This window comes from Neoarius graeffei, chromosome 17, assembly GCF_027579695.1.
Source record: "Neoarius graeffei isolate fNeoGra1 chromosome 17, fNeoGra1.pri, whole genome shotgun sequence".
Lineage (NCBI taxonomy): Eukaryota > Metazoa > Chordata > Actinopteri > Siluriformes > Ariidae > Neoarius > Neoarius graeffei.
In genome coordinates, this window is record NC_083585.1 from 69,658,489 (window position 1) to 69,679,866 (window position 21,378).

The 21,378-nt window shown below is 40.6% G+C and overlaps 1 protein-coding gene across 1 annotated transcript; it reads left to right on the forward strand.

The window, feature by feature from the left end:
• Positions 1–2,261: 2,261 nt before the first annotated feature.
• On the forward strand, positions 2,262–17,812 carry tnika (TRAF2 and NCK interacting kinase a). Its single transcript, XM_060897945.1, has 14 exons — positions 2,262–2,433; positions 4,362–4,427; positions 8,607–8,663; positions 8,970–9,095; positions 9,226–9,336; positions 11,146–11,236; positions 11,430–11,560; positions 12,099–12,153; positions 12,249–12,333; positions 12,477–12,637; positions 12,748–12,802; positions 12,955–13,045; positions 13,379–13,549; positions 16,029–17,812. Exons 1-14 carry the CDS (start codon positions 2,380–2,382, stop codon positions 16,980–16,982), a joined length of 2,208 nt encoding a protein of 735 aa, XP_060753928.1. The 5' UTR covers positions 2,262–2,379; the 3' UTR covers positions 16,983–17,812.
• The last annotated feature ends 3,566 nt before the right edge of the window (positions 17,813–21,378 follow it).

Genomic DNA, 21,378 nt, shown 5'->3' on the forward strand with positions numbered 1-21,378 from the left:
CAAGAAGGTTAATAAATTGTTTTGTTGTCTTGGATTTTTAGAGGTCAGCAGCTAAAGGTTAAAAATGAGGAAAGCAAAGAGGAGGAAGCTTACAGATTTCTTCAAAAGGTGGGCAGCATCATATTTTTTATTATTAAAAACAAAATATCAAATAATACTGAAGAGGGGAAAAAATAATACTGATCTAAATATGTTGTGTTTTTATTTTTAGACAGTATGTGTTTAGCAAAAGTTTTGCTGCATTCAAATGATTGTGCTTCTATTTTGCTGCTATAATATGCTCATCTTATGTATGTTCTAGACAATACAAAAAGCACCACATGCCAAATAAATAATTGAATACATAATAATAACAATAATAATAAATGCTTCCAATGTTATAGTGTTGTTTGTATTTGGTTGCATTCACTGCATGAATATATTTGATTGACAATTTGACTGACAGTGTTTTGGCATATTTAACATTTATCCTCCAAAATAAATCAACTGTTTTGGTTTAAGATTGTGCAAGCCTTCAAATTTTCTCACTGAACATTTCTCCTTCACATTTTTCACCTGTAGGCATGTGACAAGATTTAATATGATATTGCTCAACCTACCTCTGTAAAGTCAGCTAACAACTTATTAAAATGCACCAGAATTCAGCAAATAACATGTATGATAATAAAAAACTTCTGGGGGAGGACCCCCAGACCCCCCACTAATCATTTCCTTCAAACCAATGTACAACAACCTGTACAATCTGTTACATTGGCCAACCAATCTACATTCAAACTGCCATAATGTGTAGGGGGGCACTACAAGACACACATAGGCCTACAACACACAGATAAGGTGTATATCTCTGTGCAATATGATATGGTTATCAAATTAGAGGGTTATTTTCCAAAAAGTATATTGGGGCAGGGCGGCGGGGGCAGGGGCGGGTACGAGGCAGAGCCCCCCCCACATAACCAATCCCGATTTAACCCCTGGCCATAAGTGATGGCACAGGCCGTCATTGCCCCTCGTGCATGACAGACTGCAGTGTCTCTCTGCAATCAGATTGGCCTTCCATCATCTCAGCATAGTTACTCCATGGATACAGGGGCTTTGAAGACTGTGGAGCTTAAACTTGTGACTCTTTTTCCACACTAATCAAACTCACTTGTGAATTGGCCTTAGGGGTTCGATTGGAAGCCTTTCAAACCGTCTCTTCTGTTCCTGTAACCTGGAACTTCAAGCAAACTTTACAATGTTTATTGTCTATCAATGTCTATTGTTAAAAGTGTTATACAAACAAATAAACAATGTGCCAAGTTATTGGGTTTCAACACGGCTCTTTAGCTGTGAGACTTTGACAGCATCAAACATGTCAACTTGAGAGCGTTCATCAAGCAAAACTGTGGTTGATGCTGAATATCAAATGCGACAACAATATCACAACCAAGAAAGTACTGGCAAGAACAAATTCCATGAGAATCCAAACTATCATTGAAAAGCATCAACTCCAATGATTACAGCATGGTGAGGCAAAAAGGATCCCGGACATGAGCATACCCACACAGACCCTGTACTCACACTGAACTTACAGAAGGTCACAGCCCAAGAGGTGCTTTCATGATTCCATCAAGAAGACCTTGTCCTTATTAAACATCCAACCTAACAACAGGGAGAAAGTAGGTGAAGACCATTGGAATTGGAGAGAAACCTGCAGAGAGGGAGGTGTTGATGCAGATCATCCAAGACTTTAACAAGCTGAAGAAATAAGAACCAGAAGAAAGGAAAGAGCTCAACAATGTCTTCTGGGACAAGAAGGACCATCTCCTTGGCTTCAGAGCTGATTCCGTGATGGATGATTCATCTCAAACATCAAAAGGAACAGTCTGGCAAAATGGAATATCTACAACCCTGCTGCTGCTGGTGATGATGGTGGTGGTGGTGATGATGATGGTGATGATGATGATGCAATAAGTTACAAAGTTTATTTATGTGATAATGATATGTATCTAAGCCAAAGGCTAATTTAACCATTTAATTTATATTAAATACAACAATCTTAACCAAAGGACTATTCAAATCTGATTATTTGGATGGAATTGAATGCGTACGATTTTTTTTTAATTACTGTATTTTATGAGGATGTTTTTGTAGACTGCTTGCAGGTTATGTTGCACTGAATTTCTGAAGAATTGCTCATGACTAAACTTCAGCACATTCTTTCCTTGTTCAAACACCACGCCTCCTAATTTGCCCACGTCATGTGTCAGTGATATAAATCTCTCCTCCTGAGGTTTCTGCTTCAGTTCATGATCCAAAACAAACCAAAAGGAAACAGCAGCAGTAAAGAACGCAAAAATATTCATTTATTTATTTTATTTAATTTGAAAACTTGGAAAAATGGCAAATGATTCTCCGTCAGCTCTGGATAAAATTGATTTCTGTTCTCTCAAGGTAAGCTTGGTTCACTTTCTATCTATCTATCTATCTATCTATCTATCTATCTATCTATCTATCTATCTATCTATCTATCTATTTGTGGTGTGTTTTTGATGATATTGCAGGAATAAATGGTTTAATTCTCTATTTATTTATTTATTTATTTATTTATTTATTTACTCACTCGCTTGCTTGCTCGCTTGCTTACTTACTTATATAATCACATTTTATGTTAGACATCCTGTACCCTGAGAACTGAAACATCCCTGAACAAAGTCTGCTCATGTTTGGGTTAGTTTTCAGGTAAATAAGGGTTGAGGGTACAGGGGCACATGTCAGATCATGGACAAGGGGTTTAATGTTTAGGGCTGAAGCTTGTGTTTTGGTTAAGTTGGAATGAGTTAGGGATTAGGGTGTAGGATGTAGGGCTGGAGATGGATTTGAGATGAGTTCGTACCCACAGCTTTGGTGAAGATTTTAATCACAATTTAGTGGAAAAGTGAAAGTCAAACATGTCGTGTAACAGGTGCAGATTTGATCAGCAGTTGTCCCTGATATGAAGCAAGAAACAAAAACAAAGCTGGAGACAAAGACGGGGACTGTTAAACATTAACTGCCTACAAGTTTCTGGAGAAATGGTTTTGTGATGGCATGTTTGTGACAGTTGTGAGTCAAGGAACTGGGTTGGTTTTTATCTATCCATCCATTATCTGTAGCCGCTTTATCCTGTTCTACAGGGTCGCAGGCGAGCTGGATCCTATCCCAGCTGACTACGGGTGAAAGGCGGGGTTCACCCTGGACAAGTCGCCAGGTCATCACAGGGCTGACACATAGACACAGACAACCATTCACACTCACATTCACACCTACGCTCAATTTAGAGTCACCAGTTAACCTAACCTGCATGTCTTTGGACTGTGGGGGAAACCGGAGCACCCGGAGGAAACCCACGCGGACACGGGGAGAACATGCAAACTCCACACAGAAAGGCCCTCGCCGGCCACGGGGCTCGAACCCAGGACCTTCTTGCTGTGAGGCGACAGCACTAACCACTACACCACCGTGCCGCCCACATTGGTTTTTATATTTAAGGCAATTTTTTAGAGCATACAGGATTTTGGGAAACACTACGTTCACACATTTTCTCTGTAAATGAGCAACGCAGAACCACAGTTTCAGCAATTTTTGATCTTAGATTTTCTATCACAAAGCTAGCACGAAGCTGAGCACATAACATGTAAATTAAAACTAAAATGATGTGTATAGGTGTAAGGCTGTGCTGGCTGTCTAATACAAACAAAAATAAATAAAATGCTGTATGGACCATGCACACTAATGTTAATCATATACTGAAAAATGTGAATAGACTCGGAAAAGACTTTTAAAAGACAAGTCTGACTCCCTCTCACATCGAAAGACAATGTGTAATTAGTCACACAATTATCCCAGCCTTACACCAAATGAGTTTTCAAGAGATTATCTCTGATTTTGCAAAGACCGTGGATCTCGCAGGGGCGCTATTTGCATGAGCCAAGAATAAAGATGATATTAAACACTTGTTTTTTTTTGGAATGTAAAGATGAGAAAATGGCTTACTTCAGACCGCGACTACCTTATACCAAACAATCGAGCTGTCGGGATCGCGCTACACCTCGAGTTAAACTCTCATGATTATACTCTAACATTGGAAATTCATCTGTGACACTGAAATCTCTTGAAAAGTTGTCTGGTGTAAGACCGGCATAAAGCGTCAACATTAGTGGATGCTACACACACACACACACACACACACACACACAAGTTAGGTCCACTACAGGCTAACATAAAACCTGTGCCAGAAAATGTGTGTGTGCGTCCCTGAGATGCTGTAATGGTATGTGTTAAGTGTGCATTAAAGTGTGTATATTAGCATTAATTATATTATCATGGTCTTCTCTCTTTAGGACCCTGCAGGGATCTTCGACCTAGTGCAGATGGTGGGAAGCGGCTCATATGGTCAAGTGTTTAAGGTAAAAAAGTGATGAGTGATGTTCTCTTACTTCTTACTCTGTGTGTGTTTAGACAGGGACTCTCTTAGCCAAGGGGTTAGAGGGGTTGGGAAGGTTATGAGGGTTAGGGGGTTAAGGGGGTTAGGAGGGTTACAGGGGTTGGGAGGGTTAAGAGAATTAAGGGAGGTTAGGGGGTTAAGAGGGTTATAAGGGTTAGAGGGGTTAGGGGGTTAAGAGGATTAAGGGAAGTTAGGGGTTAGGAGAGGTTGTGAGGGTTATGAGGGTAAAGGGGGTAAGGAGGGTTATTTAGGGTTAAGGGAGGTTAGGGGGTTAAGGGAGGTTGGGAGGGTTATGAGGAGGTTAGGGAGTTAAGGGGGTTAGGATGGTTATCAAGGGTTAAGGGAGGTTGGGAGGGTTATGAGGGTTAGGGGCAGGGGTTAAATTGGAATTGGTTATGTGGGGGGGCTCTGCCTCGTACCCGCCCCTGCCCCCGCCGCCCTGCCCCAATATACTTTTTGAAAAATAACCCTCTAATTTGATAACCATATCATATTGCACAGAGATATACACCTTATCTGTGTGTTGTAGGCCTATGTGTGTCTTGTAGTGCCCCCCTACACATTATGGCAGTTTGAATGTAGATTGGTTGGCCAATGTAACAGATTGTACAGGTTGTTGTACATTGGTTTGAAGGAAATGATTAGTGGGGGGTCTGGGGGTCCTCCCCCAGAAGTTTTTTATTATCATACATGTTATTTGCTGAATTCTGGTGCATTTTAATAAGTTGTTAGCTGACTTTACAGAGGTAGGTTGAGCAATATCATGTTAAATCTTGTCACATGCCTACAGGTGAAAAATGTGAAGGAGAAATGTTCAGTGAGAAAATTTGAAGGCTTGCACAATCTTAAACCAAAACAGTTGATTTATTTTGGAGGATAAATGTTAAATATGCCAAAACACTGTCAGTCAAATTGTCAATCAAATATATTCATGCAGTGAATGCAACCAAATACAAACAACACTATAACATTGGAAGCATTTATTATTATTGTTATTATTATGTATTCAATTATTTATTTGGCATGTGGTGCTTTTTGTATTGTCTAGAACATACATAAGATGAGCATATTATAGCAGCAAAATAGAAGCACAATCATTTGAATGCAGCAAAACTTTTGCTAAACACATACTGTCTAAAAATAAAAACACAACATATTTAGATCAGTATTATTTTTTCCCCTCTTCAGTATTATTTGATATTTTGTTTTTAATAATAAAAAATATGATGCTGCCCACCTTTTGAAGAAATCTGTAAGCTTCCTCCTCTTTGCTTTCCTCATTTTTAACCTTTAGCTGCTGACCTCTAAAAATCCAAGACAACAAAACAATTTATTAACCTTCTTGTATAAAAGTGAAATTGACTGTATCGACAGTTAATTAAGGCTAGAGCACAAGACGAGTGTTTTGTTTATGTTTGCCAAAGGTAGCTAACTTGAGGCAACGTTAGGCTCAACTTTTGGTCAATCTCAGTAGCTAACTTTAACTGACATCTCCCCCTTCCCCCTGGCTAATTTCTGTCGATAACTGGGGACTATGGAAATTGAACTCGCCAAATGCACAGACAGTTCGTTCAAGCACCTCTGATGGATTAGGATCGTATGCAGGTAAAAGGGGAGACGGTGTACGGAGAAAATTATAAACAAGTCACAACGCTGAAACACAAGCCCAAAAACCCGCAAACCACGACTTCTGATTTTTTTTTAAAGCGAGCTCACAAAAAAGAAACCCCAAAGTCGCTTATAAAAAGCGGAACTGGCAACCCACGCAGTGTTCCAGAAACCAGAATCTCTGATCGCAAGTTCTGTTCTAAATAGCTTTGACAGGTCGTCTTGTTATCAGGAAAACTATGATCTATCTCATAAAAGTCATGGGTTTATTGATTAATAAAACGATATTTAATTATTCAGAACTGAAAATCGTGAAAAGGGTTTGTTGCTTTTGATGTGTGCGTGATCATATGCCATCCGCTCCGAGTTTATGTGCCGGGGCTCAGCCCCGGACAGCCCCGGCCCAATTTAACCCCTGGTTAGGGGGGTTTAGAGGATTAAGGGAGTTAGGAGGGTTAAGGAGGGATAAGGGGGTAGGGAGGGTCATGGTAGTTGGGAGGGTTAAGGGGTTAGGAGGATTAGGGGGTTAGGGTTTAAAACATGGTTTAGGGTTTTAATGTTTAGTGTTATTATGAGGTTTAGGACTAGTTAGTCTTCAATAAATGACATGTTATCAAGTGACAATATCTTAAATATTATCAAATCGATCCAGTATTGAAATTGTTTAATTCTATAGACAGATAATTTTGTTTGTAATACTGTCAGGAATTTGTATTTCTACAGGCATGGAGGTGTGTGTGTGTGTGTGTGTGTGTGTGTGTGTATTGCTGGGGTTATTTGGAGTTGGTGTTTGAATTCTTTCCCAGTTTGTCAGTGAGATCAATAAAGTTTGTGCGTGAGAGAGAAACAGAGAGAGGATTGTATCTGAGAGCTGGAGGGGAGTATTGGCATGCCCTGAGGGGTTTTGGCAAGAGCTGAGGTTTTATTTCAGTTCCTCAGAATCTGATGTGAATAAAAAAACAAAGCTGAACAAAGAGATTGAGGGTGAGATCAAGTTCTGCAGAAAATTGTTGATCCGTTTCTTGTTGTGCCTGTAAAATACTTTAAAGGAACACTACACCAGTGCTGGCATGTTTGCTGTGGTACAGTAGCAGGAAACTTCCATAACTATTCGAGGGAAATCTTTACGCCATCCTGCATTCAGAATATCATTTTTTGTTGTCACTTCACAATTTTAAGGTTTAATATACAGAAAGCATTTCAGTCCAGATTATATGACGAATATCACAGTTTTGGGGAATTATTATTGTTATTATTGTTGTTGTTACAGTTGAATGCATGAGAGAATGCTCAGTGATTTGAACGTTATTCATCTGCTGACGAATTAGACTCAGGACGTGACAGTGTGATCCTGTTTGTACTGCTAAATCACATCTCCCAGTTAAATTCACCAATACGGGTTCCATAGTGAGGAACCGTAGGTGTGTTTTCTTTACAGTGTAGATGCTGTAGAACAGGATGCAAAAGATTATTTAATTATTTGGTGACTCAGCACTTTTCATGTGTGTTTACTGCAAAGTTTCTCTTTTTTTCTCTTCAACAATCATGGATTAAACATGTGATCAACGAACCATACCTTAAAAAGATGACAAAGCTGAAGTCACACAAGTGTGTGATAACCAGATCATCCTGAATCTGACACACACATGTTATTAACGAGCTTGCAAAATCTGGTGTATTCCAAAGAATCATTAAGGAAGTGGCATTATTAGTTTCCAGCTAAACAGTGTCTCTGAAACCAAACCCTGACCTGAATTTGTCATGGAAATTCCATTTCCTGTCTGGAACTCTCTATAGTGTCCTGTTTTACACCGTGGTGTGCTGGGGGGGGGCAGCACATCCAAGGCTGGACAAACTGATCAGGCGGGCCGGCTCTGTGGTCGGCATGAAGCTGGACTCTCTGGTGACGGTGGCAGAGAAGAGGTCTATGGACAAACTATTGAACATCATGGACGATGCCAGTCACCCTCTGCACACCGTCATCAGCAACCAGAGGAGCCTGTTCAGTGACAGAATGCTCCTTCCCAAGTGCAGGAAGAACAGACTCAAAAACTCCTTTGTCCCTCACGCCATCAGACTGTACAACTCCTCTCTGGGGGGGAGGAGGGGGAACAGGAGGACAGAGGACGGGAAGGAGCAGTAGCCCAGCCTGACAATAAGCAATACCGGACAATGTGCAATATAAAGTGCAATATCTCTCCTGCTGCCCCCCCTTTTTTCTTTCCCCTCTTCCTCTCTTCCCCATATCTTATTCTTTTTATATTTGTATATGTAAATACTTAATTTATTTCAATTTATCTAGAAGTTTTCTCTATTTCTTTTCTCTGTTTATCTGTAATGATGCTGCTGGAATCTTAATTTCCCTGAGGGAACCCTCCCAAAGGGATCAGTAAAGTTTTATCTAATCTAATCGAGCCAATGGCATAATCAATAATCAACTCCAGAAAAGTCGCCATCGCATTATGGATTTGGAGCAAAACACGTGTGTGTGTGTGTGTGCTAATTTTCTTTTGTCTTGTGTGTGTTCCCACAGGGTGCGCATAAGAAATCAGGACAGCCTGTTGCCATTAAAGTCATTAATGCAAAGGGGGTAAGTTCACATCCCATCATTGCTTTCTGTTCCACACAACATGAGCCGTACAATATCAGTACCTCCGTCAAGTCTCACAGTGCTGATAGCCACACCATGCAAACACAGAGTCCTGCTAATTATACACTTCATAATGTCGAGGGTTTTAATCCCACAAGGTTAATGTTGATTATCATATTGTCCATGTTGTCTAACGTAAACAATCACACAATGCTACATCAGTAAGGATCAGTCAGGATGTAGAACATGAATGAACATGTGGCTGAGTGAAGATGAATAAATGACTGAATTCACTGCTTCACTCAGGCAGCTCAGGAGGAGCTGAAGTCCGAGATAAACCTGCTGAAGACCCAGTCTCACCATCGCAATATCGCCACGTATTACGGTGCTTTCATCAAGAAAGACACGCCCCTCATGGGGGACCAGCTGTGGGTGAGTGTATGAGCATGAACACACACACACACACACACACACACACACACTACATATATACAGCTTTGTATATACTACATATATACACATATAGATACACTACATATATACACTCTGTGTGTGTGTGTAGTTGGTGATGGAGTTCTGCGGTGGTGGTTCTGTTGCTGATCTGATCGAGAGTAAGAGAAAAAAGCTCCTCAGTCAGGACTGGACGGCCTACATCAGTGGAGAAATCCTCAAAGTACGACAATTCTTTGTTTTTAAGTCAAATGTTAATAATTATTTACACTTTACACACATTCTCAATGTACTGTACAAATATTTATTAAATATACAGTGGTGCTTGAAAGTTTGTGAGCCCTTTAGAATTTTCTATATTTCTGCATAAATATGACCTAAAACATCATCAGATTTTCACACAAGTCCTAAAAGTAGATAAAGAGAACCCAGTTAAACAAATGAGACAAAAATATTATACTTGGTCATTTATTTATTGAGGAAAATTATCCAATATTACATATCTGTGAGTGGCAAAAGTATGTGAACCTTTGCTTTCAGTATCTGGTGTGACCCCCTTGTGCAGCAATAACTGCAACTAAACGTTTGCGGTAACTGTTGATCAGTCCTGCACACCGGCTTGGAGGAATTTTAGCCCGTTCCTCCGTACAGAACAGCTTCAACTCTGGGATGTTGGTGGGTTTCCTCACATGAACTGCTCGCTTCAGGTCCTTCCACAACATTTCCATTGGATTAAGGTCAGGACTTTGACTTGGCCATTCCAAAACATTAACTTTATTCTTCTTTAACCATTCTTTGGTAGAACGACTTGTGTGCTTAGGGTCGTTGTCTTGCTGCATGACCCACCTTCTCTTGAGATTCAGTTCATGGACAGATGTCCTGACATTTTCCTTTAGAATTTGCTGGTATAATTCAGAATTCATTGTTCCATCAGTGATGGCAAGCCGTCCTGGCCCAGATGCAGCAAAACAGGCCCAAACCATGATACTACCACCACCATGTTTCACAGATGGGATAAGGTTCTTATGCTGGAATGCAGTGTTTTCCTTTCTCCAAACATAATGCTTCTCATTTAAACCAAAAAGTTCTATTTTGGTCTCATCTGTCCACAGAACATTTTTCCAATAGCCTTCTGGCTTGTCCACGTGATCTTTAGCAAACTGCAGATGAGCAGCAATGTTCTTTTTGGAGAGCAGTGGCTTTCTCCTTGCAACCCTGCCATGCACACCATTGTTGTTCAGTGTTCTCCTGATGGTGGACTCATGAACATTAACATTAGCCAATGTGAGGGAGGCCTTCAGTTGCTTAGAAGTTATCCTGGGGTCCTTTATGACCTCGCCGACTATTACACGCCTTGCTCTTGGAGTGATCTTTGTTGGTCGACCACTCCTGGGGAGGGTAACAATGGTCTTAAATTTCCTCCATTTGTACACAATTTGTCTGATTGTGGATTGGTGGAGTCCAAACGCTTTAGAGATGGTTTTGTAACCTTTTCCAGCCTGATGAGCATCAACAACGCTTTTTCTGAGGTCCTCAGAAATCTCCTTTGTTTGTGCCATGATACACTTCCACAAACATGTGTTGTGAAGATCAGACTTTGATAGATCCCTGTTCTTTAAATAAAACAGGGTGCCCACTCACACCTGATTGTCATCCCATTGATTGAAAACACCTGACTCTAATTTCACCTTCAAATTAACTGCTAATCCTAGAGGTTCACATACTTTTGCCACTCACAGATATGTAATATTGGATCATTTTCCTCAATAAATAAATGACCAAGTATAATATGTTTGTCTCATTTGTTTAACTGGGTTCTCCTTATCTACTTTTAGGACTTGTGTGAAAATCTGATGATGTTTTAGGTCATATTTATGCAGAAATATAGAAAATTCTAAAGGGTTCACAAACTTTCAAGCACCACTGTATTTTATTAGCAAATGATCATTTTTGAGAGTGAAGCAATTCTTTAGAATAAACATCAGCAGTTGAAGTTTTTTTTTAAGTAAACCATGTTCTGCTCTCACTGTAGGGTCTGGCTCACCTCCACAAATACAACATCATCCACCGGGACATTAAAGGGCAGAACGTGCTGCTGACCACCAGCGCAGAGGTCAAACTGGGTGAGTGCGCCGCCCTAGTGGCCAAACTCTTCAACACTCACCTTCTTATTGGAACCCTGGACAATTTTAGACTCTGTTTCAAACACTAGAATTCATTTTCTTTTACACACACACACACACACACACACACACACACACACACACATATATGTAAGTGTTCCCCTGTATTTATTGTGTGTGTGTGTGTGTGTAGTGGACTTTGGCGTGAGTGCGCAGTCAGACAGCACCGTGTGTAAGCAGAACACAGTTATTGGGACTCCGTACTGGATGGCGCCGGAGGTCATCAACTGCCAAAATAATTCTGATAGTGCCTACGACTGTAAGGTGAGACAGTCTGTCTGTCTGTCTACCTCTCTGTCTGCCTGCCTGTTTCTCTGTGTGTCTTTCTGCGTCTCTGGCTATCCATTTGTCTGTCTGTCAGTCATTCTGTCTGCCTCTCTATTTTTATGTCTATCTCTCTGCCTCTCTGTCTGTCTATTGGTCTGTCTTTCTCTCCTCTCTGCCTGTGTCTATCTGTGTGTATCTGTCTGCCTCTATGCCTCTCTGTCTGTCTGTCTTTCATATAGTTAAATGATTTCCTCTGTTGATCTTTGTTTTTCTGTACTGCTTTTATTTTATTTCCTTCTTTCTTTCTATTTTCTTTTTCTCTTTTCTTTCTGTCTGAATTTCCTCCTTTCCTTCTTTGTTGGATTGTTTTCCATTTTCCTTTCATACTGTCATTCCGTCAGTGATTTAATCCTCCTTTACTTTACTATAGATTCCTAATCCTCTTTTCTTTTTCAGGATAAAAATTTTAAATTTAATGCTTTACTTTTTTCCATAGAAATGCTCATGATTGTGTGTGTGTGTGTGTGTGTTTCAGAGTGATGTGTGGTCATTGGGTATCACAGCCATCGAGATGGCAGAAGGAAAACCACGTAAGTTCACTCACTTCAGATGTTCATCTCTTCATTATATTAAAGTTGTGTTAATGTGTGTAAATCTCTCTCTCTCTCTCTCTGTCTTCCTGCAGCTCTGACTGGTGTGAATCCCATGAAGGCCATGATGATGATTGCTCTAAATGAAGCTCCGACGCTAAACCCAACTGTTGCTAAATGGTGAGACCTGAAACATCATGACCCCAGAGCAGCTCACAGCCCACGCCTCCACATCTGAACCTGACAGGCTTCTAGTAACTCAAAAAATCTGTAAAAATTATTTTGAGGATGGGTTCCAACTCTTTGTGTGTATCTGTGTGTAGGTCACAGAATTTCCAGTCATTTATCAAGAGCTGCCTGAAAAAGGATCACACACAGCGTCTGAGCGCTTGTGAGCTGCTGAAACACGACTTCATCGCCAAGATACAAATACAAATCCGCGCCATCCGCCATGAGATTGTAGCTCATTTAAACAAGGCAAAACGTAAAAACACACACACACACACACACACACACACACACACACACACACACACACACACTGTAAGTTGTTCCCAGTGTGATGTAACATCCTTCTCATGTCTCCTGTTATAGAAAAGGAAAGTCAAGCTGAAGAACTAAAAGAAGCTCAGCGCCTGAAAACAGAAAGGTACTGATTATTAGACTGACTTTTACACTCTGCCATGAGCCAGTAGGAGTTAAGGTCAGGTTTGGGGGGTTTAGGGGTTACAGCATGACTTCATGACTCTGCATGAGTTAATGCACCAGTTTTGACCTTCCTTTCTTCTGATTGATCCCCAGCGCTGTGGCCAAGTCGAATCCCAAGGACCAGGTTTCAGTGTCACGGATGTCTCGTCAGGACGAAAAAGAGCTCAAATTCAAACTGGCAGAGGTGTGTGTGTGTGTGTGTGTGTGTTCAATGTATAATAGCGCCCCTTAATGGAGGAAAACAAAACCTCACTCCAGCTTTCAGAAATCACTGCAATTAAAGATGATTAACTCTTGACGGGAGTTCATGCCAAATTAGCATAATCAATAATTTGCATACACGTTTGCAAACTAGTTTGTCTTTCATGATGTAAGTGGAACCAAAGGTTTTGCAGAATGCATTATGGATGCTCTTTTGGGGAAAAAAAAAGCAGAAGTTCACATTGGTTTTCCTTGTTTTGTTTGCTTTTTAATTTTTTCTCTGACCTTTGAATCCTCTCTGTTGGTCTTTCTGTAGCTGTATGTAAAGGGAAAGGAGAGGGAACAAGAACACAAGAAATACCAAGATGCCAATTCTGAAATGCAGCAACGACACAAAATACAACAACAGCAGAAGCAACAGTTCAGCCCTGGACTGTCTTATCATCAGGACCTGATCATCAGTGAAAACTTAGCTGCAGACAAACTGGTGAGTGTGTTCCACCAAAACAGAGTAAATCTACTGACTTGTCTTCGACCTTAAAGCTGTGCTGCCTTTCAGATTTTTCATGTTTAGGTCATAAAAAGGAAAGAATTTTCCCCGACACCCAATTATTTTTGTTTAGTGACTGAAAGCTACTGAATTCGAATCACAGACTTCCAATTTTATTATTTTTTTTAAATAGAACAATTAAGTCAAGTCAAGTTTATTTGTATGGCACTTTTAATAATAAACATTGTCACAAAGCAGCTTTACAGAATTTTAACGACTTAAAACATGAGCTAATTTTATCCCTAATCTATCCCCAATGATGAAGCCTGTGGCGACGGTGGCAAGGAAAAACTCCCTCAGACGACATGAGGAAGAAACCTCGAGAGGAACCAGACTCAAAAGGGAACCCATCCTCATTTGGGTAGCAGCAGACAGCATGACTATAATATTAACAGTTTTAACATGAAGTCAGTTTTGTTGATGTTATAAACTCTTCATTGATGGAAACTTGAGTGCAAAACTGTTCATGACAACTGCAGTCCTAAAGTTAGCAAGTCAGCTGTAGTCCTCAGCCATAAAAGCATTACTGTAAGAGTCCAGAGCGTCCTCCAGGTGTGACTTTCAGCTGTCCTCATGGGGCCGTCCTCCACAGGAGCGATGTGATGAGACTCCAACCAGACACAGGGCACCAGGATGGATCAGGCAGGTCCGAGGAGCAGAAGAGGTTCAGCATCTCGATCCCAGGACTGACAGGCTTGCTCATTGGGGATAGATTAGGGATAAAATTAGCTCATGTTTTAAGTCGTTCAAATTCTGTAAAGCTGCTTTGCGACAATGTTTATTGTTAAAAGCGCTATACAAATAAACTTGACTTGACATGTAACTCAGAGGAACAGATTTGGGGGGAGAGAGAGAGAGAGGGAGAGAAAACACAGGTTGTTAGGTATGCCCAGTGTCACCTGAATAAGTAGGAACAGTATACATATTGCACTGAGTACAAGCAGGGACTCCGGCAACTAACTATGACAGCATAACTAAAAGGGGAGAGCCAGAAGGTAACACAGGCATGAGGGGCCCCGGGACATAAAGCAGCAGCCACTACACCATCAACACACTCGAGTGAGCAAGCGAGTGGGGACTGACAGCATCCATACATCCCAGTTTACCAAAACACTCTGTCTGAGGATCCTCCAGATCTACACCTTTACCTCATAAACACCATTAACACAAGGCTTGACTAAACAGATCTGTTTTCAGCCTAGACTTAAATGCTGAGACTTAATTTTTCCAATTAATGACTTTAAAGCCACATGGTCCTAAATTCTCTGCTATTTTTTCCTGCTTCACCATGACCCAATACAAGATACTATGTCATGCATCACATGGTGGGCTTTCCTCATTCATGTAAGGCATTGTGGGATACTGTAGCAGTTCCTGATGTGGGTGGAGCACAGAAGCACGGCAGGCGAGAGTTGATGTTACACCCAAACACTTTATTAAGCTTTTCAGCTTTTTTCCTTTCTTCCTTTCTTTCTTTCTTTCTGTCTCTCTCTCACTCACTCACTCACTCACTCACTCACTCACTCACTCACTCACTCACGCGTTGTGGTCAGGGAGAGAGTCCCTTTTCTCTGCTCTCTCTCTCCTTTTATGCTCCCTCCCTGTAACAAACACACACACCTTAATTGACAGCAGGTGGAATGATTTAGCCACTTACCTTCCCCGACCCTGCCCTCCATTCACAGACTGCTGCTTGGTCACACCCCTGCTACCACTGATACAAATTTGAAACAGGAGAGAAAAATGGAGGACGTGAGTGTGCGAATGAAACGTGAAAGAGTGACTACAGTAATGGAAAGCGAGAAAAAAAGACATTGTTATATACGAAGGAAAGGAAACGCAGGACCAAACTAATAAATATGGGCGCTCAGCGAGCACCTCGGTGTGATCAGCTGTTCGTTTAGCGACAGAATGATGGAACTGTCAGTGCACGCTCAAAGGGAAACCTGTAGATGGCAGTAATGCAACACTGTGGATGCCAGCTGCTGTAAAACCCAAAAGAAGAAGAAGAAGGTAAACCTGCGCATGCGCACACGGACTTCCTCTGTCTGCTCGACTGCGCCAAGCGAGCGATTTCATGCACATTATCTGCTTTAATCCCCTCAAATTAAATAACTTCCCAGCCACAGAATGGCCTGATATTTTGTGAGATATTACAGAAATAAACAGATATCACAATCACCACATTTCAGACGCAACTAAATTTCACTGCGTTTATGAAATCGAAAGGCCGTCTCGCTTTAAGAATCTGATTAAGACTCAATTTTCACTTCCGAGCTGTTGACTTGGATTTAAGATGTGCAACTTGAGTCTTGACTCAAAATTCAAGATTCAGCTTTGACTTATGACCTGACCTTTAACCCTGCTGTTATGTGTGTGTGTGTGTTATTGAAGTTGTTATATCGTCTTTTTCCAGAACTTTCACAACAACCATCTCCATGCTCAAAAGATTCCTCTCCCATCGCCCAACCTGCAGAGGAAGCCTGCTCAAGTCGCTCATCATTCAAAAGCAAAAGTCAATCGCAGCTCTTCTGCTGCAGCTCAGCTTCAGGCGCAATGCTGCAGATCACCAACAAGCCCAATTCCAGTCCCTCAGATCTGCATCTCACCACAGAATGAATCTGACGTAAGACTGAAACACCACAATCCACAATTGGCAAAGTTTGACTCGATGAATTCTAATACATGGAATGCTAATTTGGGTAATCGGTACAAACGTCGCTCGGCCTCACCCTCACCCTGCCGGAGAGGAGAACAACGCAAACAGGATGATGAAAATGGGAACAACCTGCAACACAATCGTCTGAAACTATCTGTGAGTCAGGAGTGCTTGGTGTACCCTAGGCAGATGGATTTATCCTCATCTGCTCCTGAGCACTCACTTCGAAACGTGATGGAATATCAACAACGGCCCCGCAAGTATTCTGAACCCCACGGAAACCGCCTCCTTGTTCCTGGGCCTCAGTTCCTGCCATCCATGTCCTGTTTGGAAGAAAAGGAAAACAATAAAAGAGACAAGTTGGGTTCTTCACAGAATGGTCTCTCAAGCTTGTATGTGGAAGATGATCTCAGGTGTTTGAACATGAACAGACAGAATACCCCCCACACAAAACCCACATGTGGACAAGACATGATGTGCATTACGTCTGATCTGCCACAGAAAAGCAAAGCTGGTATTTTTAGTTCAATTATTAAAGGCCTGGGCCTTTCTCCTCGTGTATCACCATCCCATAGTCCAGCTTCCTCAAGATCTGCCTCTCCAAACAGCTCTAAACGTTCCAGCCCCTGCAGCTCACCCTTTAATCAGTCTGTAGGATTACCTGTTGACGTTTTTAAGCATTTTCAGTCCCCTAATGATCTGTGTAAATAACTTGCTCTGGACTACAGTGACATTGACTTGGGGAAGCCAGCCATGGCCTAAAGGCTAGAGAAGCAGCTTTGCGACTAAAAGGTTGCTGGTTTGATTCCCTAGACCAGCAGGAATGGCTGAAGTGCCCTTGAGTAAGGCATGTAACCCCCTACTGCTCCCCGGGCTGCTCTGGGTTTATTGTACGTCGCTCTGGAGAAGAGCGTCTGCTCAATACCATTGGATTTTTTTTAGTCGATGGCATCTTTTGTCTAAGAAAAGAAAAAAAATAAATATTTTGTCAGTTTTTTACTCTGATTGATGTAGATAGTTTCATACATTTTTTTCATACTGAAGTGACTCCCAGAATGCTGACATCATTGCTAACACTTCTTAGCATCACTCCAGCCGTATGCTAAGGTTACTAACCTTCTTTCTTTTGTTATTCATACTGTTATCATATATCTATACTTTTATCAAGAACATGTTATTATAACGCTGGACAATCTGTTTTGTATTTTTAATGAAATTATTACTATTTCTGAAGTAGGCATACAAATCAACCAGTTACATCAGAACAAGATTTGGGATTATTTTTGTTTATTCTTACTTTTTTAGTACTATTTTGAAGATGACACTTTTTTTCCCTACGAAAAATAACTATCAGGGTGAGTGATATGTACAATTCATTATGTACTGATTATTTTTAGCTTTAGATTTTTCACCTTTGTGCTATGCTTTAAAAAAATTACTTACTGAATATTTATTTTCACAACGATATTGTAACTGTATTATTGACAGTTGTATTATGCTGAACTTAAACATGAATAAAACATTCATTTAGTAAAATATAATTCGAGAAAATGTTCTTTTTTTAAATGTTATAAACCTCCTCAGCAGTGATGAATTCTACAGAAGGTAGAATAATCCACACTAAACAATTCCTACTGTCATTTTTAGACCCAAATGAAGCCAAACCTTCCTGTATAATCACTACATGCTCTGGCCTCCTCCCTACGACTCCACCCTTACATTCCCTCCAAACGCCCCTGTGCTCAGTTCCGCAGAAGGAACCCAGCAGTCACACTGTAGAAAATAAATAAAAAATAAAATTGTCTCCAACTTAAAAACTCATTTCATGATGAATTAAATAACTTGAAATTTCTTGTCAGCCTTTTTAATGAAAAAATGCAGGAAAATTACAACCCAGTTTCCAAAAAAAGTGGGGATGCTGTGTAAAACATAAATAAAACAGAATGTGATGATTTACAAATCATGGAAACCCGATATTTAATTGAAAATAGGACAAAAACAAATCACATGTTGAAACTGGGCAGCACGGTGGTGTAGTGGTTAGCGCTGTCGCCTCACAGCAAGAAGGTCCGGGTTCGAGCCCCGGGGCCGGCGAGGGCCTTTCTGTGCGGAGTTTGCATGTTCTCCCCGTGTCCGCGTGGGTTTCCTCCGGGTGCTCCGGTTTCCCCCACAGTCCAAAGACATGCAGGTTAGGTTAACTGGTGACTCTAAATTGAGCGTAGGTGTGAATGTGAGTGTGAATGGTTGTCTGTGTCTATGTGTCAGCCCTGTGATGACCTGGCGACTTGTCCAGGGTGTACCCCGCCTTTCGCCCGTAGTCAGCTGGGATAGGCTCCAGCTCGCCTGCGACCCTGTAGAAGGATAAAGCGGCTACAGATAATGAGATGAGATGTTGAAACTGAGAAATTTCATTGTTTTTTGAAAAATATATGCTCATTTTGAATTTAGTGCCAGCAACATGTTTCAAAAAAGTTGGGATGGGGCAACAAAAGACTGGAAAAGTTGTGTAATGCTAAAAAGCAAACAAACAAAAAAACTAATTAGGTTAATTGTCAACAGGTCAGTAAAATGATTGGGTATAAAAAGAGCATCCCAGATGGGGCGGGGTTCACCGCTCTGTGAAAGACTGCGAGGGCAAACAGTGCAACAATTTAAGAATAACGTTCCTCAATGTAAAACTGCAAAGAATTTGTGGATCACATCATTTATGGGCCATAAGACTCAGAGAATCTGGAGAAACCTCTGTAAGCAAGAGACAAGGCTGAAAACTGACATTGGATGACTGTGATCTTCAGGCCCTCAGGAGACACTGCATTAAAAGCAGACACGTGTCTGTAGTGGAAATCACTGTATGGGCTCAGGAACACTTCAGAAAACCATCGTCTGTGAAAACACTTCATTACTGCATCCACAAATCCAAGTTAAAACCAGATATAAACAATATCCAGAAACCCCGCCCCCTTCTCTGGGCCCGAGCTCTTTTACGATGGACTGAGGCAAAGTGGAAAATTGTCCCGAGGTCTGATGAATCAAAAGTAGAAATTCTTTTTAGAAATCATGGACACCACATCCAGGGGTGCCGCCAGAAATTTTGGGCCCCATGAAAGATTAGAATTTTGGGCCCCCCAACTTTGCCCACTGTTAGGTTTATATAAGTATTAATTCTTGGCCAAGAATTCAGCAAAATTATTCTCTGTCAAAATTATATTAGTTGAAACGACCTTAGGTCCAGCTGGACATTGTTTGGGAACATTTTGTTTATGAAATGTGTATTTTGAACAGAGAAGTGTCTGAAGGTCTGTTTTGGTGTCAAATTGACTCACACACACCCTGAAATGGTAGAATTAAAGTTCATGTTTATGTTAATCCATTCAGTTGAAACTTAGGTCATAGCTTCATAAAAGCTATGAAATATACTGAAATATATTGAAATATACTATGGTAGTGATTTGGATCCCGTAATTAATGAATGCATTCCGTGATTAATGTTAGTTTTATAGTTTTAGATTAGTTTCATAATGGCATTATAATTATAGTTAAGATCTTATGATTCTAAGGGTTTTTAGTTTAAAAAGCATTAACCTAATTTAGTTAATTAACCTGTTAGTTGTTTAATTGTTCTCTCTCTCTTTCAGACATATTCTCATTGTTCTTGTGTTTAAGTTGTTCTTATTTTTTATGTTTATTTTCTTATAACATTCTTTGTTTTAGCATTATTAAATACATATTATTTGTTATTTTGCTTATGTTGATGAAATCAAGATGTAATTTACTGACTTAACACACATTTATGTGTTAAGGAGTTATGTTAAATTATTAGATCCTTTCTGTGCAAACGTGTCTTTGACCTTCTCTGAATAGACTCCGTAGACTAGACATTCTGTGTTTAGACATTCCATGCTGATATCTATCTGTACCTTACTGTCATCAGAAATATGTTTTTATATTATGATTGATTCAAGATCATTACACACTTCCACATAGACACACACCCATTACACACACACACACACGAAGACAAAACATAAACACAGAAACACTATAAGACGTTTCCAAAGATGTTTTCATTTTGACGAAGTGACTGTGCGAATAAACTGACATGTGAATCTCTGATTCTGATTGTCTGTTTCTCTCGACCTGATCATTCTCGTCCTCGGCCGAGGGTGGCCCACGAAGGAATCGGGGTCTCTTTCTGGGTGAACCCAACACCCACCCTCATCACAATTGCACTATTGTCATTATTTGACTTTTGATAGCCCATGGACCTTGAGTTTGTGACTTTGTTATTACATTTTATGTATTAACCTACCAGGGACTAGATGAAAACTGGTCAGTGATTAATTCTGGTGCATTTACAATCACAAATGAAAATTCAAGATTTTGCCAAATGCCTTCTTGTGCTAGGACAATTGGTAGTGAAATGTGTGATGTGACTGCTAATAAATCATAGAAAAAGTTTTCTACCCATGTCAAACACTTGACTGGTGTCCGTTATTAGCAACACTTTAATCTAGCAAACTGTATATGGCGCTCGCTCATTAAAAACTTCAATCCTAAAGCATTTATGGGTTGTATTGCTGCTTACCTCCTTCTCCAAAGGGGGGTTCAGTGGTTTGGTAGGGCGGAGGTCCCCCTGAGGCTGAATCTGTGCATATTTAGGGCACCCCATTAGTTATGAAACTGGTTATTAGCACTAGTTATTAGCACCAGCATAACGTAATATTTCATCTTGTTTATCACACAAGTCAATTCAGTTATTAAAATGGAAAAAATGTCACTGTACACCAGTGACGGCTCCTGAATTTTTTTTCGGGGGGGCAATTTTCCCCCGTTATGTCTACACGGACCGTAAATGTCCACAGGACTGAAGTAAATTGACCTAGGTAGCAAATCAATTGGCCGAACTTGTTTTTGCCTGGTAAATTCAGATATCAATATAGACAATATCTCTTCTCTCCACTAGGTGGCAACACTAAACAAGTTAAAGGTGGCAAACTAAGGTAGCCTAGTAAACTAGACCCACCCGCCTAGCGGCCAAAAATATTTTTGCCTACGAGTGGCAAATATTCACATTTAGTCTGGCTTGCCAGGCTAAAACTAAGGAAGA